General features: G+C 46.1%; 1 protein-coding gene across 2 annotated transcripts in view; it reads left to right on the plus strand.

The window, feature by feature from the left end:
* The window catches only part of BMPER (BMP binding endothelial regulator), a 234,182-nt gene that overhangs the window by 49,826 nt on the left and 158,431 nt on the right, over positions 1 to 25,925 (plus strand). For both annotated transcript variants that reach the window (XM_066239762.1, XM_066239763.1), the window contains exons 4-6: positions 8,750 to 8,832; positions 12,423 to 12,513; positions 16,428 to 16,510. In XM_066239762.1, coding sequence (XP_066095859.1) covers positions 8,750 to 8,832; positions 12,423 to 12,513; positions 16,428 to 16,510 — 257 coding nt within the window. The remainder of the gene's footprint in view (positions 1 to 8,749; positions 8,833 to 12,422; positions 12,514 to 16,427; positions 16,511 to 25,925) is intronic.

The raw sequence follows: 25,925 nt of genomic DNA on the forward strand, positions 1-25,925 counted from the left end.
GTTCATCACCCAAATGGCATTCTGTATGCTTGTTGTACAAAACTTATGTCTTCTGTATGCCTGTCAAAGAGATTTTTCACTGATGTCTTTGAAATTGCTTTGGGGAAACTGCAGGTCCCATACAACTGTCTGTAGCCACTGTAATGTCTTCTGTGAGGCCGCTGGTTGTTTTGCTGTCTTCAGACAGTTTATTTCCTTAGGCTGTTGCCATGCACCCAAACTGTGAAACACGTGCCTGTTTTGAAAAATGCACGAATCCAACCTTCAATGTCTGAATTGAATTTATCGCTCTTTTATTATTTGTTGCTTCATAATGTGAGGAGGCCCGCGGCCAAGCAGGATCGGTAGCCAGAGGCACAGGCGTTGAGAACAGTCGAAACGTACATCTGCAAAGCCAGGCTCTGCCTTGACGGCCACAGACCTGCATTTTGCTTACCATATTGGTTGTCAGACACCCCTGGGACATGTGGTTAACGTAGCGGCGGGAGGCCGCGTGTCATCTTCCCCAGAGGTATCCTTTTTACTCTTGAACCCGCCACCTTCTGAGCTCCTTCTAGGTGCCCTGCAAGACTCAGAGAAGGTGTGGAACATGGATTTGGGGGCGAGATAGAGTGTCTGTGGGACCAGGACAAAGTAATTGAGCTTTTGTGAATCTTGGTTCCCTCATTTTAAAAACCTGGGGTAACATGTTTTTTGTCCTAGAATGCAGTTTATGAGAGTAACATGGTATCAACGTGCAAAAACTCCAAGTCCGATGCCTCGCCTGTATGTATATGGTTACGCAATGGCTTTAGTTTTCTCTCTTCTTTTCTTTGCTCCTGTTGGAGGGTCATTGAGCTAATGTTTACGAAAATGTTCTCTGGGACTGATCTTTGGCAGTCCCCTCAGTCACTGACACTGTCCCGCCCACATCAGAGAACGAGTGTTCTGACTTCCCAGGACATATTCTCCTTTTCCTTCCTTTCCCGTTTTTGCTCCGTATGAGCGCAGCTTCCTTCTTTCTCCTGGGCCCGTAGAAGGGGTGGGTGTTGGCTCTTTGACAGCGGGGTGCCCAGGGTGGAATGCTGACGCAGCCCTGGGGTAGCAGAGCTCCCACATTTAGGAGTGATTATGATAAGAATCGATCAAATGCAGGAATGATGGGCTCTGTGACTCATATGAAAAAGGAGTTGTGAGTGTTTTTCTCTCCTAGTACATCGTGTATTTCCTGTATTATTATATCAACAGTACTAAAAGTTTGAAAGCATAGTTTACCGAGTAGAATTCTGCATTAGTTATGGCTCATAGAATGTTTCATTACCTTAATATCAATGCCAGATATTGTGTGTATCATAATCCTAGGAAGTTATGAGCCTGGTTCTCTAAAGCCACAATTCCATCGCTTTACAGTCTGCAGTAAACACATAGATTAGAGGCCCAAGGAAGTCACGTGGAGACTTCGTGTTCCTTTTTATTGGTGAAGTGAGTTGAATTTGCAAGTCATCTGTATTCATCTACTGTTTCTTTGCATTCTGGATGTTATTCATAAAGCCGCCAAAGTTAGGTAAAGTAGCTTCCAGTTCGTTTTTTTTTTCTTTCTATCGCTGATTATTTCACTTCCATCATGTATTTAATTCCTCACTGGAAAACAAAACTAGGAAGAAGCTTCCCTAGGAAGAAGCTATGGAAACGGATGTTGTAGCAAGAAAGCATGGGCCGCTCTCTCAGAACTCAGTTCGTGGGTCTGAGTCTTCCTTTTGGGATTGAGGGGAAATGGCGTGGCTATAAAATTTCCATTAGCCCCAAATAAGCCAAATTGCCTGCAGGATCTGTGGCAGGTACAGCCTTGAAGAGCAGTAAGGGCCTGTTTTCAATGAACTCCTAAGGACGCGATGGGGGCCTGGCGTTGGCTAGCCAGGTTTTACGTTGATCCCTTTTGATTATCCTTCCATATGTTTCTGGAGCACAGTGTCTGAAAAGTGGTTCTATTACACAGATTGTCCTGGGCCGAGGTAATCTCGGGCTTACCCACCAAGTCCCCGGGGTGGGGTGCCCTATCAGGTGGCCCGGAAGTGGCGGAGACGGGCAGACCCGTCTGCTCCCCTGCCCTGCTCCGTGCGTGTGGCGTGAACTGACTTCAAAGGCCCCGCCCGAGTCTGGTTTAAGGTCAGTAACTATGACAGCGCGCGAGCTCACTCTGCCCCCCAACGACGAGAACACAGAAGTAATTGGGGGACAAAAGTAGATTTTATTTATTTATTTATTTTTTTCTTGAAGCTGGAAACGGGGAGAGACAGACAGACTCCCACATGCGCCCGACCGGGATCTGCCCGGCACGCCCACCAGGGGTCAACGCTCTGCCCACCAGGGGGTGATGCTCTGCGCCTCCAGGGCGTCGCTCTGCCGTGACCAGAGCCACTCTAGCGCCTGGGGCAGAGGCCAAGGAGCCATCCCCAGTGCCCGGGCCATCTTTGCTCCAATGGAGCCTTGGCTGCGGGAGGGGAAGAGAGAGACAGAGAGGAAGGGTGGGGGGGTAGAGAAGCAAATGGGCGCTTCTCCTATGTGCCCTGGCCGGGAATCGAACCCAGGTCCCCTGCATGCCAGGCCGACGCTCTACTGCTGAGCCAACCGGCCAGGGCCGGGACAAAAGTAGATTTTGGAGAGAAAGGAGGCCTTCTGAAAGTTACCCGAAGATGAGTTCTTGAACCACATGGGAAGGGAGGCCTCTCGGGAAGGTGTTGCTACGATACGCCTCTCATTTCTAAGGTGTGGTGGGTGCTGGGATGCTCAGGGGCTTTCCTGATTGTGTCCAAGCCCAGCCTGCCCGGTCCGTGGAGGAGGAAGGGGCTGGGTGTGGGAAGACACAGACATGGACGTCTGAGTTGGTCCCAGAAAGCTTGCTGTCTGCGGAGATAGGAGCATGGACAGAATCGGCCCACCTGCCAAGGGGAGAAGGCAGACGGTCCAGGGGATGCCAACCTTTCTGTGTTCTCTGCGGTTTCCAGGAACAGCTCTCTGTCGGTACTTGCCATGACTGCCAGTGAAATGAAACATTGATCAAGTACCAGCTACAAACGAAGTACTGGAAGGGACCCGGACACGGACATTTCGAAGGCCAAGTGTTCACGCAGAAAAAGCCCGGGAATAGACTCTGAGCGGGGAAGGCTTCTCGGAGGCTGTGACCGTGAACTGAATCTTGAGGGAGGAGTTAGTTAAGCAAAGAGGGAGGCCTTGGGTGGTCTAGGTGTCATTGTGGGGGTGATGGAAATGGAAGGAATGGGTAAGATCTGGGTTTTTCAAGAAAGGACTGGCATTAGCAAAACCTCAGGATGAGTTCTTCTGGTCATACTGGGGGGATGGTAAGTGCAGCACGCCTTCAGCATGGGGAGTTTGGAAGCAGCACCTGAGAGAATGAAGGGGTGAGTGCAGGCCAGACCTGGGAGCTGTATAGGGTAAGAAGTTTGACTTGTGTTGTAAAGGTCAGTGGTTTTCCGTCCTGGCTGTATATTAGATATGTCTTCCGCTTCTTCCTCCCAGAGGCTCTGATCCAGTCAGTCTGGAAAGAAAGGTGGAGGATAGGACCCAGTCTACACCTCAGCCAGGCTGAGAACCCGCAGTCACTGATAAGAGTTCCATGTGTGCAGATAAGATCATAAGATGGGGGTTTAAAAGAGCCCACGCTTGTAGAGGTACAAGAGGATGCTTGGAAAAGTCCCCTGTCCTGTCTGGGAGAGGCGGTCCGTGAGCCTGTGTGAGGGTCCAGGTGAGAAAGAAGCATCGATTTAGGGAAGGGGGCGACTTCATGGGGAGGAGCAGGAAAGTAATTGGAAGAGAGCGTCTGGAAGCATGGGGGTGTGTCGGAAGAAAAGCGTGGTCAGGCCGCCACAGAGAAGACCTATAAGGTAAAGACTGAGTGTCCTTGGATTGGGCACTTAGGCCGCTGCAGCCTGAGAGAGTGACATTTCAGCGGGGTGGTGGGGGCGGAAGCCGGATAGCTTTGGTTGAAGAACTTGACCTTATTTTAAGAAGCATTCTAGTTCATTATAATCAAGGCCAGGTATATAATCCCAGGAAGCAAGATGGGGATCCAGGAATGCAGGGAAAGGGCTGGAAAGGGAAGTCGGGGCCACGTTGTGGGGCCCTTGGGTGCCAGCAGTTAAGTTATTGGAAGTGGGAAGATCCAGCTCTGTGCTCTTTGGATGCTGTGACCTTGACCCATGGACAGATTAAGATTAGAAGGCTGAAACTAGGTGGAGCGAAGGCTGTTACGAGGTCAATGGAGTCCCTTTTAGTCCTGATGATATTGGACGGCGATTGTAACAACAGAATGACGAAAATGTGTGCTATTCCCTCTCTCTTGGGATAAGGTGGCCACTGAAAAAGGTCACAGCTAATAGAAAAAGGGAATTCTATTGCTTAACTGTGGACTCAATTTCTTTGTGTTCTTCCTGTTTCCCTTGCCACGTGTTTTCTGAGTTGCCTCGTTGACTGGGCCAGGTGTCTCTCTGAGAGTATGCATGTTTACAAAAAAAAAAAAAAAAAAAAAAAAGTGCGATCCATCTCCACCCTGAAAATATTTAACACAAATGGAAAAGGCAAAATACATACAAAAGAAAAGTGTAGCTAGTTTAGGCTTGTCTTTGTATCCTTTTAGTTTTGTAAAGAAGAAGAACTATTTCGGGCTACATGTCATGGTTTAGATCAGGGTTTCTCCACTTGGGCACAACTGACGGTTGGACTGGTTGGTCCTTTCTTTGTCGTGCCTTGTGAAGCACCGAGCGGTACCTCCAGCCTCCACCCGCGAGATGTTCATAGCACCTTTCCTCCAGTTGTGAGAACTGGAAATATCTCCTGACGTCACTCCAAGTCCCCTGGGTGGAGAAGGGTGGGGGCAAAATGGCCCTAGGTTGAGAACTGTCCGTGTAAGCAGAGTGTAGTGATTTTATCAGGAAGTAACCACTTCCTCCTGCGGCGTCCAGGCTGGTTTTATTGAAGCCCGTGGAACCTGCAAAGCTTTTTGTCGCCAGGAGAGAATGAGTGGATGTTTATAGATTTCCTTGTGGAAAGTGTATTTTAAAATATCTAAGGAAAAAGGAAAAGCTACTGTACTGGTCGCTTACTCCATGGACCCCTCTTTCTGCAACCTGCTCTTTAAGGTCTTGGATCTACTCTTATTTAATTTTTATAAGGATCAGATTGGCTTTTCTCCTGGGCCTTTAAGTCCTCCATGCAAAACGTGTTGTGATTTAGGAAGTGGCCCCAGTAATTCTGCCAGTTTAGACCTGGGTGTGAAAATGTGGATTTCAGCAAGGACCTGGATTCTAGTGTTAGTTTCACACCTAGTGCCTTCTGACTTTTGAGCAAGCGCCATTCATCTTTCTGGGCGTATTTTTTCATCTATAAGATGAAAGAGAGAATCTACATTATTCAGTAAGTTCGCTTCTAGTTCTAAACATCTGAGGTTGAAATATTTTTATTATTTTTTGGGTTGGTCCTGACCCCCCCACCTTACCCCCGCCAGGGTGGTGGCAACCCAAAATGTGCTTTGCAGGTCACCGATGATCCTTGGACTGTGGTGCTGGTTTACAATGAGCCAAGTGCAGAAATGGAGAGTAAACAATTAGAAGTGTTGTTGTTGTGTTTTTAATCACTCAACAGAATAATTCTATGCCTGTTACATAGAATAATAAAACATTAGGCTTCTAATTTTGTCCTGGCCTTTTCAACTTACTTTTCTAAGTAATTTATTTTTATTATATTTTGTGGAAGTATTAGTCCATCTTGGATTGGAAGAACAAAAACAAAACAAATTGGTCTTTCTCTAGAACAAGTTTGAGAAGCGCTGTCTCGACATACAATGGAAACTTTTCTTTGCCTCTCTTTCTACCGTAGCCAGTAAGAGATATTTCATTTATTACTCCTGGGGTTTCAATAAAAACAAAGGCAAAATATTGCCTGTCGAGTACATTAGCGGCGTAAAGTTGGTGGCCAATGGAATTTATTATAGAGAAGTTTGCCTTATAGAAAATCAGAAGTAATTCTAAAGTAAACGTGAGGTTCTTTTTGATTGCACATGCATGTGCCTTCACACGGCTCGTGTTAGTGTTTGGCATTAAGATGACGTGTTTAACTTAGGACACAAACCGAAGAACAATGAACGTACCCCTTCCTTCATTATTTTACGCCCTAGGATCCCTCTAGATATGACCTCTACCATAATGCTTGGTGAACTGGAGACTCCGTAGCTAGCTGATGCCGGTGAGGGTAGGCAAAGAAGGAAAAGGTATAGGTTATACTCAGTAGAGAGATGACCACAGGTATCGTTGAGCCTGTTCTGCCATTCGGACTTATCGAATGCTTGGGAAAATCTCTTCTCTGGAGTCAGGTGTGGCAGACTGACACATACACAAGGGCAGTTGAGCAATAAAGTGTTTTTCAATTTGACCTTGGCCCTTCATGTTGATATAAGGGCAGGGTAGCCAGACTTCCAATGGACAATTATTCGGAGAAAACAGTGCTGGGTTGCCTGCGAGGAGGACCACTTGTTCCAGTGCCTTTTATCCCATATCGAGTGGAACAATTCAGAGAGGCCTTCCCCACTCCCGGGAGCCCCGCGCGCATGACCTGGCGTCGTCAGGCTCGGTCTCTGGCTTGCAGCTCCTTCTGGGTCCGTTCGGGTTGTGCAGAACACTTCCTCCTCAGCGAGCAGGCCAGAGCTTTGCCTGCCTTATTAGCAGCATAAAATCACCCTTTCTTTCAGTTCTTTTTTTTTTCTAATCCGGAGGATGAAAATATATAACATATTTGGAAACGCCACTGGTGGACTTGGCAGGCGTTTCATATTTACTTGGACTTCACATGAATTGGATTTGGTCCCCTGACTTCCCTGCCTCCCTCTCTCGGAACAAGTTATTTATTATCCGAGCGAGTCTGTGTTAGTGGATCAGACATGCACATGGCACGTCCATTGTGAGGGCGTTCGTTCGGGAAGATTTATGCTAGCCCAAATTGTTTTATATTGGTTTTCATTGTTGAAAATTTACTGTATTCATTCCGGGCTTGGCATAAATATTTGTAGTGTGCTAGGGGTTCCTGTGGTTGGACATTTTATCGCTGTGACACTTCACTCAAAGGAAATTAAAAAATATATAGTGAAAGCATTTCCCTAATATGTTTCCAATCAGCTGGGTACTTGAGTAATTTGATTTGTAGGAGCTAGAGACCGGAGTATTACTGAGCCCTTTTCGATCATTCCATAATTCTCTGGGGATTCAGATCATGGTTCCAAGCCTATGAAAACATCTATCGAAATGTTCCAAAGTCCTTTAATATTCTGTTTGTATGGATTAAGAAGGTTTTGTTGTTGTTGTTAATACCACTGCGGTATCTAACAGAATTCAGGAAGGAGGTAAATCTCCTCTCTGTATCTTGGACAAGAAAAACCAATGTGAGTTGAGGTTGATTGGCCTGCCAGAAGCCAGTCGTTGGTACCGAGATCGCTTTTATTTCTGCATTATCCCATGTGTGCCTTCCTGCTTCTGTTCTCTTTGGGCTAAGCCATGATAATCTAAATCAGTGGTCCCCAACCCCCGGGCCGCAGACCGGTACCGGTTCGTGGGCCATTTGGTACCAGTCTGCAGAGAAAGAATAAATAACTTACATTATTTCCGTTTTATTTATATTTAAGTCTGAACGATGTTTTATTTTTAAAAAATGACCAGATTCCCTCTGTTACATCCATCTAAGACTCACTCTTGACGCTTGTCTCGGTCACGTGATATATTTATCCGTCCCACCCTAAAGGCCAGTCCGTGAAAATATTTTCTGACATTAAACCGGTCCGTGGCCCAAAAAAGGTTGGGGACCACTGCTCTAAATGGCGCTTCCCTTTGCCTGGTGGGCTCCTAATAATCTAATATGCAGGGCCCACAGGCGTAGCCAGGTGCCTCATTCCCCAAAGTGTAGCTGACACAGGAGGGAGGGTGTTATCTGGACAAACTAAATCAAGATCTAGGCTGTGATCTTTGCACCATTGCTTCTTGGGCTCTTTCTACAGGGACTTACGTTAACTGGGTCTCTGGCCTTTGACTTCTATTTTTTTTTCCAGTGAGTGAGCGTGACTTCGGTTTTGGCTAGCGAATCAACTCCTGATGCTCTGTACAGTGATAGTTTCAGGTTTCCTTCCATCTACTTCACAACCCAAGTGTAAAATCAGAGTGAAATATGAAATCAGAGCTCTTGGAGCTGGGAGGCAAGGCTTCGACGGTCTCACCCGGTAAAGATCGTAGCTTTGTTAAGCATCTTAGATTGGTATAGATTTTTACAGTCATTTCCTATATTTTAATTTTCTGCCATGCTTTCAACTTCCTTCTTGATCTTCAGCGAGTGGGAGTCCAGTTAGTCTTATGTAAGGTCCCTTTTCATCATGACGTGTTAGCCCCAATCCTCCAAATGCTTCACTAGGTATAAAGAAAGTCACGCGTGAGGTTATGCCTGTTGGCCAAGAAAGCTCCTCGATCCATGGCTCTTCACTTGAAAATATAGTCTGTGCGGTTAATCGTCTCAGCAGAAAAATAATTAATGGAAGTGAAAGCCGAGTGGATATTTAAAAAGCTTGGTTGTGTTTTGGGGAAAATAGCCAAGGAGCATGATGGTTCCTGCGATCACTAGTTCTGGCCTAGATGACATAACTTCTCTTGCTCCAGAGATAAAGGAAGCAAACCCACTCTCACTGTTGGCCCGTCTTCCTGCTTCTGTGTTTCCGGTCCAGGTTGCACCTACGAAGGAAGTACCTACAACAGCTCCTCCACGTGGCGGAGTCCTGCGGAACCCTGCGTCCTGCGCCGGTGCCAGGTAAGGTCCAGTTATTTTACTCTCCGGTGCAAAGGAATCTGTAGAGTTCTCCTTGGAAGTTCCTTTCAGATAACGCATAATAACCCGCCCCTCAAAAAAAAAAAAACCCAACTCATTCCACCCAAAAGAACTCCTAACAAAAACCAACTGTATTCTTGTGCATATTTATCGTGACATTCACCGAAACAAGACAGGCACAGGGTAAATGTTGTCTGGGACTTGCTTCCAGAAACACACAGCGGAATCGTGCCCCATTGTTAAGCTACGCCTGGAAACGCTCCTCGAAGATGCATATGTCCTTGGGGAGAACTCAGGTCTTCCTGTGAGTCGACTTGAAGCAAAACACAAATTCCTGTTAGCAGAAAGAGGTCCTGTTAGCGGATATATGTTTTCCTTTTTTGATTTAGAAACTTTTTGAACCGGAGCCAATCTGTACACTAGATTCAGTCAGAGCAATTAGTACACTGTAACCTCAATGATTTCAACCCAACCAATCTGAGAACTACTGGTCAGCTCCTCAGGGGCGCACCGTGGCTAGTGCTTGCTGAACCCGAAAAGACCACTGACCCCACGGGGCTCGGACTGTTACGGGTCTGAAACACAGCAAGATAAACTAAAGGGCAAATGAAGAATTCAAATTTTCACACTCCTTTTTTGACTGCTTCCAAAAGGCTCCTTAAAAAATATGCTGTTTGAATTTTGACATTATTTTAAAACTCTTCTCAGTAGAAAGGATGATGTTAAATCATTTTACGCCTAGCCCTGTTTCACTGTCCATGTATGTGCTTTTGTATTTAAAGGAGAAAGGTTGGCCTAGAAACGTGTATTTCTCTCTGATTTTATCTCAGGTATACTTACGTTTAGTTTATTGAGATCTGAATTTTATTTATTCATGTTCTTATTAAATACCCACAGTGGTCATGTTCACTCATAAGATCTTCAGTGATTCATTCAGTTAAATATTCAGCTTATTGATGTAGTCTGTTTAAATTGTTTATGAATGTAAGTAGTAGGTAGAACAGATATAAATAAGGAATTAATTGGCTAAGTAAATACTTGTTGACTTTTTACTCTGGATTATAGATTCAATCGGCTTCATGGAACAAAGAGACAAAAACAATGAGTTTAATAACATTAAAAGCCCACATTTGTTCTAAAATATGCACCACCTCATCCCCACCCTGCTTTTTGACCAGTGAAGTTTCCACTCTTTGATAGGGGTCCTCTGAAAGCCATGGTCACACTGTTTTTTAAATAAGACAACGGCATGGCCTTTGAAGTATAGTATAACATATTTATACAGCAGTCAGAGGTCTTGAAGATCCTTAAGTTGCATTGACCCATGGCGAATTTGGATGAAGACTTTGTTTCAGTTAAATGAAAACTATTGTCTGGGAGGGAATGGTTTGTTGACTGGATAACATATTAAAACCATTATCCTTTTAACACTGAAAAAACCCCTATTGCCAATCACCCGAGTCACTAGCCACTCAGCGGGGCCCAGAGTGAATGAAGCAGAAATATCAAATCATTATTGGAAGAGGTCTTCAAAGACCTAGAACCCCGGGAGACAGGAAATGCCGCCTTGCAGAATGGAGCACAGAAAGGAGCCGTTACCTACCCAAGATAAACTTCGCCTTTTCATTTTCCATATATATATATATATATATATATATATATATATATATATATATTTTTTTTTTTTTTTTTTTTTTTTTTTTTTTTTTGCCTCAGCCCTGCCCGCTAATTTAAAAATACCATGTCTTTCAATAACCAGAAGAGCAAACCTGTGTGAAGGTCATTACATGAATCAGCTCCTCTGTCAACGGGCACCTTCCCACTCCTGCTCCCCTTCCTCCTCCTTTAGGGAAGAGACCTCATCTGAGAAAGCAGGAAATGACCACTTACTGGCACCTGTCAGTAAGGTGCTTCTATGCGGGATGCCTCTTTCTCCAAGCTCCTGTCTTCACAGGGCACAGTGTCAGTAAGAGGAGAGAGAGCGGTGTAGTAAGGAAAACAGGGGCTCTGTCACTTGTGGAACTTGTCATTTAACCTCTCTGGAGCTCACTTCCATCCTCCATCAGATGAGGATGCTGCTATCCTAGGAGCTGGTAGTAAGCAGTACGGAGGCTGACATGAAAAACACTTCTCGGTAGAGTCGGCCTGCCCTGGGTCCCACGAGGTTCCAGACGGGCAACAGCTGGTCAGATGGTCTGGTTCATTTCCGGTTGCGTTGAATTTGAGCTTCTTTCTCACATCCTCCTACCAAAGGAGTTCTGCTGGTGAAAAATTCACCTTTATTTTCTGCCTTTAGTTTTTTTACCGGAAGAGGACCCTCTATAGATAACAGACAGGAAGCTCATGCAGGGAACTAACCTGAGCTCTTCATCTGGATTGCAGATAATGAAGGGAAATTGGTTGCGGGCCACAGCTTTATGCGTTGGGGCTTCGGTTCTAGAACTGAAGCACAGATCCTTTGGTGATATTATGTTATCGCAGTATCGTGGCCATTGTTTTTTCTTTATAATCTTCATATAGCGTCAGAGTGGTTTATCCTTTTTGCGAGCTGGCATGGAGTTTCCGGTGGACCAGCACCTGTCAGTGGACCTGTGGATGAAAAGTACTGATACAAACCACAATAAGTTTCACCAGCAGAGCAAGCCTCAGGCCTGACAGATATGAAGACATTTAGGACATAACCTTCCTCGTTGGGTTGAGATGCTAGGGTAGCAGACACGATGAGGAAAATGATCTAGTTATCAAATTGTTACATTATTTTGAGCCTGTGCTACACCTCCCCACAAAACAAGGCTCAGTAAACACACACACAAATCCATCAATAAAATGGGTTAAAAATGCGGTGAAAATTCTTCCAAAGCCAACCCTAAGGGTTAATTTAAACGAGGTTTCAATGACATTAAAATATGAAGCGTCCCAAGATCAGTTTTCAGATGAATCAATCATTGGATTGCATTAAGATGTGACGTCTCTGTTTTGCCATATGTATTATGAGCTTTAAAGTAGTTTTTACCTCATCTCTTCAGTCGGTGCTGGGGAGAGGCCCTCTGTGAAGCAGCGTGGAATTTCTAAGCTTGTAGAGCTGGTCTAGTTATTTCTAGAAGGAGGGTAAGGACTTGGGTCTCCAGATCCCAGTCTTGGGGTATTATGCTTACACTCTGTGCTTTCTAATTAATGGCTTAAAGTATAATAATGATAGAAAACGCAGTAAGTGTTGAAAACAAAACAACTGTGAATGCACAGCGAGGCTCTCTTGGCTGCTGAGTGATAGCAAGGTCTTAAATACCAGATTTAAAAGAAAGCAAGAAGCTAGGGCCGAAGAGAAACACCAAGGACAGGGTCACGAACAGCGACAGGATTAGCACAGTGAGTTCGAAAGCATCCGCGGGTTGAGCCAGGGAGGTCTGACCTCATTTGTGCCACGTACCTCTGGACCTGACCCCAAACTTTCGCTTTGCACGTTCTGTGTTCGGACCGTTCTCCTGTTCCCTTTGGTTCCCTTCCAAAGCCGCGTGACTCCTCGGTGGGGAGGCCGGGCTGACTTTTCCTTGCCGTGTCGTTCTGTTTTCCAGGAAGGCGTTGTCACCGAGTCTGAGGTGCGATGTGTCGTTCACTGTAAAAACCCTGCCAAGCCTCTGGGAGCGTGCTGCCCCACGTGTCCAGGTAAATGTCTCCCGACGGACAGGGAAGCCGGCGGGGCTCCCTGGAACAGCGCCATGCTGTCAGATCCTCTTGAGCTCTCCCGGGCATGCGGGGCTTGCCCCTCTCCTGGCTGGAATGTCCCTCCCTTTCCGTCGTCTGTGGACCTAATGTGTTTCAAGAGGAGCTCGCCTCCTGGCAGGGAAATGTCTGGCCGGACCCTCTGGTGAGCCCGGGACGGAGGCAACGTGCTGTAGGTCTTGGCGTGGGCGTGCTCGGGGCTCGGGAGGCCTGCTTTCCACTCCGCGGGCCACAGGTGACGCTTACTTTGGAAGGAAAGTCTGTGGCTTTTCCTTGCTACCAGAAATGTCTTTTTACTGCTGCAGTTTGCAGTTCGCTGGCCAGAGCTGGCCCGGGTGATGAGGGAACCAGATGTTCTCTGAAAGCTGAGAGCCGTGTCCCTGAGTGGATTGAGCCGAGGGTTCTGCTGGTCTCGGTTTCCAGTGCGGGGCAGCTAGCTGGACCCCGGTCCTCTCCGAGGCCCTTGTGCCTCGCTGACAGCCCAGGGAGCGCGCGCCCCTTTCCGGGGGCTGGACTGCTTCCTCTTCCTTTTCTGAGCAGGATTACCAAGGCCTCCTGCCTCTTTTCTTGCCCTTAGGTAGGAGCCCAGGGATTCTGAGGTGAGAGATTTTTTTTTTTTCCTGATCCCTTAAGCCCCTGGCCCACACTCTTAGACAGATGTTCTGCATTCTGGCTCTGCCTCATTGGAGGGGATACTCACAACCACACCTTGCTTTTGAGGTTAATCTTCGAAGAGCCTTCTGTTGTGCAAACCTTCCTGGGACAGGGCTAAGGGAACACGGTGGGGCGCCGTGCAAAGATGGGGCTCCCTGCGGTCTGAAACGCGCCCAGCTCTGAGTCCCTTCTGGGGTCTGGTCTTTTCTCGTCTTTGAATGACAGTAAGGACTGTCCCTCTCCACCACTTCTGACCTTCTTCAGTTCCCCGCAGTCTTGATTGAGCCAGGCTTCCTCCTCACAGTGGGATTTCTGGGAAGTGTTATCGGATGAGCTTACACGAAGACCAAAAACTGGTTGATAATTCTTTCCGTAATCCAATTACTTAGTAGCTATCAAACAGCGTTTTGCTTTTTGCTTCTGGAAAAAAAAAAAAAAGTTTACTTTTTTCTTCTGAAAGTACTTTTTGTTTCTTCTGAATGCATTAAATATGCTTTGTATCATGCAACCATACTCTTAAATGCCTAAAAGATCTTTATTAAGTTAGATCACTAGTTTTCTAGGCTGCGCATTAAAATCATGCGGAAAACTTTAAAAAATACATCTTGAAGCCTGAGATGCTTCACAGACTGAATTCCATCAAAATCTCTGAGGAGGGGACCCAGCCCTCCCAGATAATTCCAAGACCGAGCATGATAACAGAGCAAATATTTTATGCTGTACTGATTTAAAAATCACCGTAGCTCTTAAATATGCGTTCAGTTGCATCGGGTAGACTGTTGCTTTGTTCATATAGAATCAACTCAGCATACGTAACATTCCTCCACAGCCGGGAGACGGTCATATTTTTTGGCCGCCTTTGAGAGTGTGGGTACACAGACATCAGAGTGAATTTATTTCAGCCGTTGAAGTTATCGCTCATGTTTGAGCCACTGCTCCTTCCATTCTGTCCTTGGTTGAGTTCCCAAGAAGGAAAGGCTGAACCCCATGATTGTACCTACCACACTGTTAAGGGCTCGTGACCCTCCAGGGAGGAATATGAGGCATTGTCTGTAGTTCACAGAGGAAGGAATATCAGACCCAATGAGGATAAAGACCATGAGGGAGTAAAGGGCAAAGGTGAGAGGTTGGGGTGTGGCTTCTTCTCTTTCTTGGCCACCATATTGTACCACCTCCTCTACCCCGCCTTTCCGTACGCACACTATGATGATTGTCCCCCGTGGTTCCAGACGCCCCGAGAGGCAGATCTTTCAAGTTAGCATGGCAGTGCCTCTCACTAGGCCCTGGCAGCTGGGCAAGCTCTGCGCCCTCACTAGTGGGATCAAGAATCAACTCGGCTCCCTGTCCTTACCTTCAAAGGCCAATCTGGGGGATGCCAATCAGAAGACTCAGATGCGGCTACATCTGGAATGCCCTATCCTTTGTCTCGGGAAGGTGGCCTCAGCCAAGTCCAGATAAGGACAATCAGGGGAAGCCGTGGGATATTCCCCTTGGTGATTCAGAAGGACTGGCATCTGTCACTGATCACGGAATGGCATTCCACATAACGGCAAGCACGAACAGTCTGTGGTCAGCGCCTTCCTGAGACGGACTTCAGGGCATTCTTGGTTGTCTGCTCCTTCCTTTTCTTCTCTTTGCTCAGAGCTGGCGGTGGGGGGTGGGGTGGGAGGGTTGTGGCGGGGACAGTTTACATGGAATTTTCATTGTAAACTCAAGTTGTCAAGTGTAGATTGTTGCGATTAGTCATCTGGCAATCTGCATGGCCAAACCGGTGGTGCAGACGTACGTGAAAGAATCGAAGACCCCTTGCTGGCAGCATCCTTTGGAAAGAGACCACCGGGCACCTGCCCTGATGAACAGTGCGAGGGCATTGTTCATGCCGGAGGGGAGGGAGCCAGGTTCACCAGGTCTCCCCGCATCGATGGGAACAGCGAGGAGGTGGTGGATGGCTGGGTGTGGGGATCAGAAAGACTTTAAAGCCAGTTTCACTCGGCTGTTCAGCTTCAGACACCTCGCATTTGTCTCCATGACTTTCAGTTCAACAAAGGTCTCTGTGTCTACCTTTAAAGCGAACAGATCCGGCAGCCGTATCAGGGGTAGTAGTCCTTGTTTCTCCTTGAAAGAAACCAGCTGCTTTCAGAGTTTGGTGGGGTTTTTAAAAATTTCTTATGTATTGATTTTGGAGAGAGAGGAAGGGAAAGAAACATCGATTTATTGTTCCACGATGTATGCATTCATTGGGCGGTTCTTGTACGTGCCCTGACCTGGGATCGAACCCGCAACCTTGGCATACCGGGATGGTGTTCTAACCAGCTGAGCTACTTGGCCAGGCCTGGTGGGTTTTGTTGATGAGTTCAGTTGGTGGGCCGTAAACGCTTGATTGCAAGGGCGTGGATTAGTCTTTTGCAAGCTCCCCCCTTGCTGGGATTTGGCCACCCTCGCACTTTCTACTCTTCTGAGAGTGACCGCAGCCACTCTGGCTAAGTGCCTCCCGAGGACAGACCTGAGGAAGGTGGCTTTGCCGCTGGTCACTGTCCTCCCCAGGCTTGTATGACATGAGATTGCCAACCAGCCTAAGCTTCAGGTCATTTGTGAGGCCCATTAAGAATGTAACAGTGTCCTGAGCTTCTTTCTGAATGGGAAACATTTCCTGGGCTTTTGGTCCTATTTTTAGCCAGACCCGGTGGGCACCACAACAGCCTTAGCAGGACATAAGGTGGGACCGGCAACCTGTGTGGTACTTCCTGGCCTGCCTTTGCCTCTTCTTGTCTTGATGCCTGACCCCTCTGTATGGTGTGGCCAGTGGGTCAGAACTGAGTTCAAATTCCAGCTCTGCCACCAGCCAGCTGGGTGAGTTACGTCTCTCTGAGCCATGTCTTCCCCATCTGTGGGGACAGTGACGGGATTCCCTACTTCGTAGGCTCACTGTGAAGATGGAGTGAGACCAGTGGTATGGAGGGCCTGGTGGAGGCAGGCCAGTTCCTGGGTCCTCACCAGGTGGCGGCTCTTCATACCATTTGCTGCTTAGCTCATCATTGACTTCTCTCAATGGGGTGACTTCTGTTCGTCTCCTCCGGCCCCCCTGGGGTTCGGTTCCCCTGGCCGTGGTCAGCGAGGATGGGAGGAGGATGAGCAGTGGATAGAAGGATAGTGTCAACCTGGAAAGAGGCTGCTGCCTAATCCTGACTCTCCTTGCTCTCCAGGCTGCGTGTTTGAGGGTGTGCAGTACCGAGAAGGGGAGGACTTTCAGCCGGAAGGAAGCAAATGTACCAAGTGTTCCTGTGTTGTAAGTACCACCCTGGCTGCTCCGGGGACTTTGCCTGTGGTTCATTGCGTCTGGGGCTCACCAAGAGCAGCCCTGACTCTCCCGACAGTCTCTGCTTCTCGCCCTCCTGATACGGAACCAAGGGCAGAGTCTGTCTGTCTTGGTGGCAGGTTTCTTGAACTTGTCACTGTTGGCGTTTGGGGCTGGGTAGGTCTTAGCGGTGGCGGCTGGGAGATGTTTAGCAGCAGCCCGTCTACCACCCATGAATTCTAGTAGCACTCTCTTCTCAGTTGTGACAGCCACAGATGTCTGCAGACATTGCCCCATGTCCCCTGGAGGACAAAGTCACTCCTGATGGAGAACCACTGATCAAAAGAACGAGGGAAAGAGACTGATTTTTTTTCCTCGACTTTGGGAAGACACGGATTCTCTGCTTTTTGGGCAAAGAAGCTTCTCACTGAAACGCTGTTGAGTTCTTTAGTGCAGTCAGATGGGAAGCAGATGCGGTCAAGTGCAACTTGCCTCGGGGGTGTCCTGTGCGGTGAGGAACCTGACTTCTTTCTCAGGATTGGTCAGTTATGCCGGGGCCCCCAACCTGTGGATTCCTGGCGAGTAGGGATTACTGAGACAAAAACCACAGACTTACCCTTCCAGGCATTGTCGACTTGTAGTTCATGCACCAAGGGTATCTTCAGCGTGCTTAAGGACGAAGGAAGGAACCTGGCTTATGTTACCACGTTAAGGGGATCTCTTTTATTTATATATTTGAAATTTGGAGTCAAGGCATTGGTGATGACGGTGGTCATGGTGATGACGGGGAACCTGGTCTTAACCAGCCGTTCCAAGATATTTACACCATATATTTCTAAAGCTTTTAATCCTTTGTAATAAAGAACATCCGGTGTGCAATTTCAGAATCTTAAAAAAAAAAAAATAATGGGAGAACTCTAGCATCGTCCGTTCGCCAAAGTAGAATCATATGTGGATCAGCATAAATCATAGCACTTGTCATTTCTCTACATGTCTTTTCTAAAGCCTTTCTCCTTCCTACGGCGCACACAACTTAGAGGGTACAGAGCAGAGGAAACGCGACCAAGAGTGAGGGGATTTTTTTTGTATGGGGAAAGGGGGAAGAAAAGAGGGGAAGAAGGAAAACGGAAACGGAGGGAGACTGGGATGGAGAGGATATTTATAATATATGTAATATCAGGTATAGACTACACATCATCTTGTAATAATACGTACAAACACAAAAGTAATTTTCTAATGAAGATGAACATAATTTTGCACATTCAGATTCAACGTCCATGTATTTCCCCTGTTGCTAATTGATGGTTAAATAGCTTTGTGGGGTTTTCTTTTTATTATTGTAAATAATTTCTATTTGCCATAAACTATGGCTCGTTTCTCAATTTTATTTCTTTCCTATTGGCAGCTTTAAAGTATTCTGATAGTTTTTTTTTATTTTTATTTTTTAAATTTTACTTATTGACTTTAGAGAGAGAGAGAGTGAGAAACATTGATCTGTTCCTGTATGTGCCCTGACGGTACCTGGGGACCGAACTGGCAACCTTTGTGTAGCGTGATGATGCTCTAACCCAGTGGTCCCCAACCTTTTTTGGGCCACGGGCCGGTTTAATGTCAGAAAATATTTTCACGGACCGGCCTTTAGGGTGGGATGGATAAATGTATCACCTGACCGAGACAAGCATCAAGAGTGAGTCTTCGACGGATGTAACAGAGGGAATCTGGTCATTTTTAAAAAATAAAACATCGTTCAGACTTAAATATAAATAAAACGGAAATAATGTAAGTTATTTATTCTTTCTCTGCGGACCGGTACCAAATGGCCCACGGACCAGTACCGGTCCGCGGCCTGGGGGTTGGGGACCACTGCTCTAACCAACCAAACTATCTGGCCAAGGCCTGATCATTTTTTTTTTTTTTAAATGCATCACTTTTTTTTTTTTTTTTTTGGTAGATTGAGGAAAAACAAGGCACATCTAAGTAGGAAGTTTTAAATCTGCCCCCGAATAAGCTGTCTTTCCCAGAAAGGTCTGCCAAGGCTGGGCAGGTGAGCTTCCTAGGGGAGGAAATCTGAGGAGGAGGATGACAGTCTGTAGGTTTCTCAGTCACAGAAGCACCAGGTTGTCCAATGCTGTGCCACTAGCTCTTACGGACACCCATTGTTCTTCTCTTTTTTATTTCAATTAAAAAAAATTTGTTTTTAATTGCAGTTTACATTCAGTATGATTTTGTATTAGTTTCAGGTGTACAGCATAGTGGCTAGACAATCATGGTCTTTATAAAATACTCTCCTGATATTTCCAATACCCACCTGGCACAGTACATAATTAGTACAATATCTTTGACTGTATTTCCTATGCGGTACTTTACATTCCCCGTGACTGTTCTGTAACAACCAACCTGTGCTTCTCAATCCCTTCGCCTGTTTCACCCAGTTCCCCAAACTCCTTCCTCTGACATTAATCTACTCTCTGTATCAATGAGTCTATTTCTGTTTTGTTTGTTATATTGTTCTTTAGTTTCCACATACAAGTGAGATCATGTGGTATTTGTCTTTCTCTGACTATCTTATTTCACTTAGCATAATACCCTGTAGGTCCATCCATGCTGTTGCAAATAGTAAGATTTTTCTTTTTTTAATGGCCAAATAGTATTCCGTTGTGTATATGAACCACATCTTCTTTATCCACCCATTTGTTGATGGGCACTTGGGCTGCTTCCAGATCTTGGCTCTTGTAAATAGTGCAGCAATGAAGTGCATATATTCTTTTTAATCATTGTTTTGGGTTTTCTCTTTTGGGTATAGATCCGAAGAAATGCCTTACTCTCTTTTATGCCTCTGGTCCTTTTCTTGTGCTGCAAACCTGTCTGGAATGGTTTTCTTCTCTTGGTTTCATATGTCCATCTTGTGACATAGTACACAAAAAACCAGGAATGTCTCCTCTTCCAGGCTGTGGCAATCTGCCCTTTAAAGCTGGCCAGCGCCCTCTTGCTGGGGAAGAACAGCTGTTGTTAGACAGATATCCCACCCTCATTGGGTTACTCCCTGCCTCGGAGCACCCCCTCTGCCGTCATGCGTGTGTGAAGCATCTGATGAATGAACGGCCAGCTCTCTGAGCTGTCCCCTACTCTCTCACAAATACTGCATACGAGTCAGGCGGCTTGTACATCATATCCATCCCTCTTCGGTACTCCCTCCAAATTTGCAAACCGCCGTCCACCTGTGGTTTTGTGATGTGGTGACGAAGGCGGACAACTAGAGAGATCCTCCATCTATCTCATGGCGATGGATTCCTTAGATAACGAGACGAGTGAATGCCTTACCCATGACCTTCCATCCCTGGTTTAGGTCGGGACAGTATACATGGCATTCCAGACGGCTGAGAACATGCTAACTAACGTGTGAAGGTATCTGGAGAGGATTTCACAAGTTCGCTCTTTCCCATTCCAGAAGCAGAACGTCTGAACATTTTTAGGTGTGACTATCATTGTGACTCATGTAAAAAAATCCCTTACTAATACTTGCTAAATTGTATCATCCCCGTTTGCTCATTATATAAGTTAAGAGAGCCAAGAGACTCACTTCTCCAGGATTCCGATGCTAACTGGGGCTGGGGGGTGGGAGGCAAGAACTTAAGCTCCTTTAGCTGTTCCATAGACTCGTCTGAGTCACTTTAGAGCGTGTTCTTCATGGCATGTGTTCAGTCTGAATCCGCTCTGAAACGGAAGGAAGGCGACGCTTTCTGAAGAAGAGAATAATTTCTACAGTACACTGAGCCTTGGTGAGAGCACACATCCAAGCTTCTCTTCTGTTTAAGCTTGAGCTCTCATTACCTGCCTAGCTGAAGAGCAAACAGTTCTGTCTGCCCTTGTCAGTCAAATTCTCAGGGAACAGGATGGTGGCTGTTGGCACAGACATTTCCATAAAGCCCGACGTCTCCCAGGCTTCTGAGACGACAGGCCCGGGTGTCACTGAGAGATGTCTGCGTTCTCTTTCCCGAGCCTATTTTAAGAAGCCCACAGGCTCGGCATTCTTGGAAATTGTTCACCGAGGGGAGGAAGGCCCACAGAGCTGTCGGACACCCTTAAAAGAGCGGCAAGGCCTCGGTCTGTAAAAGCAGCCAAATTAACTGGCCAAGATCAATTACTTCTGCTGACAAAGGCGTATTAAGTTCAGAGGATTTCGACTAATAAACATGGGTTGTTAATGGGCTGTCTGTGATGAAGGAGCTGTATTTTATTGGCTCTTAGAAAGCCCTGAAGTCCATAAACACCTTTGCTCTCACTTACACTTGAGAGATTGCGGAGTGCCGTCTCCCAGGGAATATGAGCTCCTAGGACGGTCATTTGGCGAGAACAAAGAAAATGGAGATCTTCATGAGTCCCCCGTTCCTCTGACCTCTGCCAAGCTCTTTGACCTCCTCACCAGCTCTCCCTCGTTCCCTCTGCTCTGGCCTCTGGGCAGATCCTTGGATTCTTGCTACACAAAATGTGGACCAGACCAAGAAGCGTTGGCCTTCCCCCAGAGCCTGTTAGAAATGCAGAATCTTGGGCCCCACCCCAGACCTACGAAATTGAAACCTGCAGTTTAACAAGACCCCCAGAGGATTGCTGTGCCAGAAAGGCTGGAGGAGTGCTGGTCTACCATCCAGTGGCCTTCACCTGGGCTGCTGTTCCTTTCTTCTTTCCCTTCTCCGTCCATCATCACCCATACCTAGTTACCACCCGCTGATTCTGCCCTGGGAAGCCCAGGCCAAGTCCTGTTGCTAAACCCTTTAGATCAGGGGTCCCCAAACTTTTTTATAGAGGGGCCAGTTCTCTGTCCCTCAGACCGTTGGAGGGCCGGACTATAAAAAAAAACTATGAACAAATCCCTATGCACACTGCACATATCTTATTTTAAAGTAAAAAAACAAAACGGGAACAAATACAATATTTAAAATAAAGAACAAGTAAATTTAAATCAACAAACTGACCAGTATTTCAATGGGAACTATGCTCCTCTCACTGACCACCAATGAAAGAGGTGCCCCTTCCGGAAGTGCGGCGGGGGCCGGATAAATAGCCTCAGGGGGCTGCATGTGGCCCGTGGGCTGTAGTTTGGGGACCCCTGCTTTAGAGCAAACCATTCTTTACTTTCCAAATATTTAAAACAATTTGGGCCCTGGCCAGTTGGCTCAGTGGTAGAGCATCAGCCCAGCGTGTGGATGTCCCAGGTTCGATTTCTGGTCAGGACACACAGGAGGAGTAACCATCTGCTTCTCCATCCCTCCTTTCTCCCTTCTTTCTCTCTTATCTCTCTCTTCCCCTCCTGCAGCCATGGCTTGATTGGAGCAAAGTTGACCCCAGGCTCTGAGGACCGCTCCATGGCCTCCGCCTCAAGTACTAAAATAGGTTGGTTAGCTTGGTTACTGAACAGTGGAGCAACGGCCTCAGGTGGGTAGAATATAGCCCCATAGGGGGCTTGCCAGGTGGATCCTGGTCGGGTACATGCGGGAGTCTGTCTTGCTGCCTCCCCGTTTCTCACTTAAGAAAAAGAAAAAAATGATTTGGAATATTTTTGTGACAGTTTTATCGAACTTCATTTGCACAAAAGAGTGACCAGTGCGTAGTACGCAAAGGGCATTAATAATAATAACTGACTGACTTTCCTTTCTCCCCCCACTGCCCCTCTCTGCCTCTGCCGCTCTATCCATCCTCTGCTTGGCCGGTCCTCCCCAGCTCAGCAGGGTACAGAAAGGCACACAGGCACGGGCGAGCTCAGCAAGGAGGATGGGTTTAGGATCAGCTGCTGCAGCACTTATATTATAAACTGCTTCGCATGGCATGTGGATGACTTCTCTGGGGATGTCTTGTTTGGAAAGTGTTCTCTGAGCCTCACAGGTGGTCACAGCACATGGCAGCAGGAAGACGCAGTGGCCGGAAGCTCTCACCAATGACCGGGGCCACTTGTAGCGCCAGGGCTTTGAAACGAGGGCATCGTCCTCCCTGCTCAGATTTGTCGACCTTGCCCTGAAATGAGGGGCAGACACGTCTGACGACTCCCTGCTCCAGCGTCTGGTTCAGACCGCACTTCCCTGTCAGCAGAAGCAGTGGGCCATCTCGGGCTGTCTCAGCATTTCTGCGGTCACGTGATGCCGGGACAATCCATGTTGCCTAGTCCCAGCCACTCTGCTGTTTTTGGACAAGAAGCCTGGGGACCTTCCATGCTGAGCCCCCCTCGTGGCCTCCGCCTCCCTTGTAATATGTGCAATTTGGCGCGTTTTCATTGTTGGCTGTCACTGTATCTCCCCTGTCCACGGGGAGAAATTTGGCTGTATCTGGACAATAAATCGAAGAATTGAGCAATTATCGAGTGAATTAGATCAATGTGTGCAGTTTAGCTCAGCAAACCCTCAGAGTAGTTTTCAAAACGAAGTTGAAATATTGGTGTTGCTGCTGCAGTGTTCCCTTTAGTACTGTGGACCTACCCTCGCCCACCCTGAGGACAAAGAGGTCCTGGTTTGGAACAGTCAATTTGGAGGGGGGAATGAAGGCTTTTCTTTAAGGGCTCGATAGCACTTGACAGCTAGGATAGACTTCCAACTTGCTTCATAGAGTGGCTGGTGCTCTTGGTGTTTTATGTTCAGTGAATCTGCTTAGCTGTGATCTGCCAGTGAAGGCTTCTATTAAAAGGTCTGTTGCAACGCCGTTTTCTTTAGATTGAATCCAGCCATTGTTATGGACATGTCAGCATGTTGCTTCTTGAAAATATGACCCAAATGACCTGTTTAGGGGGCAAGGCTGAGTTTATTGCTTACTGTGGCCATTGGGCATTACCTTGACAGAGCCTTAAAATAGTATCTTCCTTGACAGAGCCTTAAAATAGTGTCTTAGGAGGAAAAGGTCAGTGTTGGGGTTAATAACCCGGTTTCAAGGGGTCCAGTTTAAAGCGGGCTTTTCAATATAAGGACTTAATTTGGATTGGGCAAGTTTCACGATGTACTAGTGTAAAATTGGTGGAAACAGCAAGGTGAGGGCCTCAAGGCATGTTTTAAGAATTCATGAGCATAGTTGAGCACTATCAGCAAGTTTCTGGAATCAACAGGGGGCTAAATTTTATTTTAAAACCTTGAGAATGACTGTTACATATTTTGAATTCTATTTTAGCCCCGCCTCCCGTGTTTTCAGGCCAAATCCAGAATTTTAATCCCCATATATGTCTTTATTTTTTTTGTGGTTTCTAAGGTTCCTTATGCTTATTTCTTTATATAATTTATAGCTGAGTCATCCTGTAAAGTTATTTTTCTACACAGGGAACCACCATCTTAAAAATGAGTCCAACAGGGAAAACAGTTGGAAAGAAAACTTCCTGTATGGCATTTGAGCATTTATAGGAAAACACACAGTTTGAAAAGAAATCAGCAAACGATTTATTTACGGAGACATTTATTAATAACAATAGCTACTTTTATTGAGTGCGTTCCTTGTGCCAGGTAGGCCTATGGGGCTCTCATGCTCATCTTCAAAGTTTTTCTGCAACCTAGGAGGCACTAACCCCGCTCTTTTTTGATGAAGAAACTGAGATTCTGAAATGTTTAATAGCCAGCCTCAGGCCAAAGAGCTAATTAAGAGTTGAAATTCTGAACTTCCTGATTAAAAAGCCACATGTCCTTTCTCTCCCATCCACCACCATCCCTCCCCTCCAACCAGGGCAATTCTGGGATAGTATGTATGAGTGTTTCTAGACATTTGCAAGTGAGAAGTGCCATTTGAGTTTATAGAGTGAAGAACAACCAAACATTCTGAAGGAGCAATAATGGCGACATGTCCACAAAACCCCCCCAGTTTTGGTGCGAGTAGTAGAAACACAATAAAAACGTGAATTATACTTCCTGTCTCTGAAGTTCACAAGTCTTAGCAAGTTTAAACTCATACCAGATTGTAGCCTTGGGCGTGCAGCCTAAGTATCTGTCACCATGATGCCAGAGTGGATGAAGAAGACGTATCTGTTACCCTTGCATCAGTTGGAGCTTGGAGACAGTGCCTCTCCTCGCCAAGAAATTATGAATACACAAAGAAAATGGGATGGTTGCTGGGACAGAGCCACTGTCATTGTCTCTGCTTCCACAGATGGATAGAAATACACGTTCATGTGATGGGGGCCTGTCTCTTCCTTATAATAGTGGCTGATGAAGTGGAAGCATTGGTTTGGGGTAGCGCTCCTCGGAGATTAGATACAGGAGTCGGGGGGTCACGTAGGCACGGATTTCAGCGGTTCTGTGAACTCAGTTCACCCTCCTTGGAGGTTATAGGGGCACTTGTGCAATTGCTGTTGCCCAGTTGCTTTCCTGCTGTTTGTCTAAGAAGCAGATGCATTTACAGATTTGAGTGAAATTTGGAATAGATATTGAGAGCTGGTGGAAAAAACGAGCCCAGTCGATTAAATCTCATCTCACTGTGTCCTTGTGAAACCCAATCATTCCTTTTATTCTGTTTTTCCTCTTCCTTTATTCTCTTAAAGGTCTGTCTCACGAGGAGCTTCTTTTATCTCCCAAAAGTCTCAGGAAAGATACCCATTTTATTAAACACTGAAGAATGTTCCAGCTGTTTCCACTGTCCTCTTTCCATCTTTCCATCCATCACTTGTGTCTACACCCTGCCGGTCATTGATTAATTTAACAATGATTGACTGTCTCCCATGTGTTAAACACTATATATTGGGCATTAGGTGCTCAGAGAGGAAGGGGATTTCACTGTTTCTCTTCAGACAGTTACAATCGATTGGCTTGGGTGTGTTCATTAAAAATAAACCACAGCCCTGGTCGCATGGCTCTTTCGGTTGGAGCATCATCCGGATGCGCCAGGGTTGCAGGTTCGATCCCCAGCTGTGGACACGTGTGGGAGTCAACCGATGGACGCATGGAAGGGTGGAGCATTGGGTCAATGTTTCTTTCTCTTTCTCCCTTCCTCTCTAAAAAATAGAAGAATACATAGAAATAAATAAGTAAACCTTAAATCAATCTTTTGCCACGATTTTTGTGTGCTAAATATAAGATAATATATGTGTGCCAACTATAAGAAATATGAACACAAAAAAGTTCAGATATATTGGAAAATAGAAATAATTATGCAACTCAAAGATAACCACTATTGGTCTGATTTGCTATAGTTCCTTCTAATCTTTTTTTTTTTCTTCATATCAACATGTAGTTACATGACTAGATAGAACCACACTTTCTATGTAGTTTTGAAGCCTGGTTATTTTCATTTAGTATTATATTGTGAACATGTCTCCATTTCATTAAAAAGTCATTGAAAAATAATTTTTAATAGTTACATAATATTCTATCAGCACACCATAATTTATTTAATCATTTCTTTATCTTAAAAATTAATATTGTTTCAATTTTAGATATAGTGAATGAAA

Source organism: Saccopteryx bilineata, chromosome 7, assembly GCF_036850765.1.
Source record: "Saccopteryx bilineata isolate mSacBil1 chromosome 7, mSacBil1_pri_phased_curated, whole genome shotgun sequence".
In the NCBI taxonomy this organism is placed as follows: domain Eukaryota; kingdom Metazoa; phylum Chordata; class Mammalia; order Chiroptera; family Emballonuridae; genus Saccopteryx; species Saccopteryx bilineata.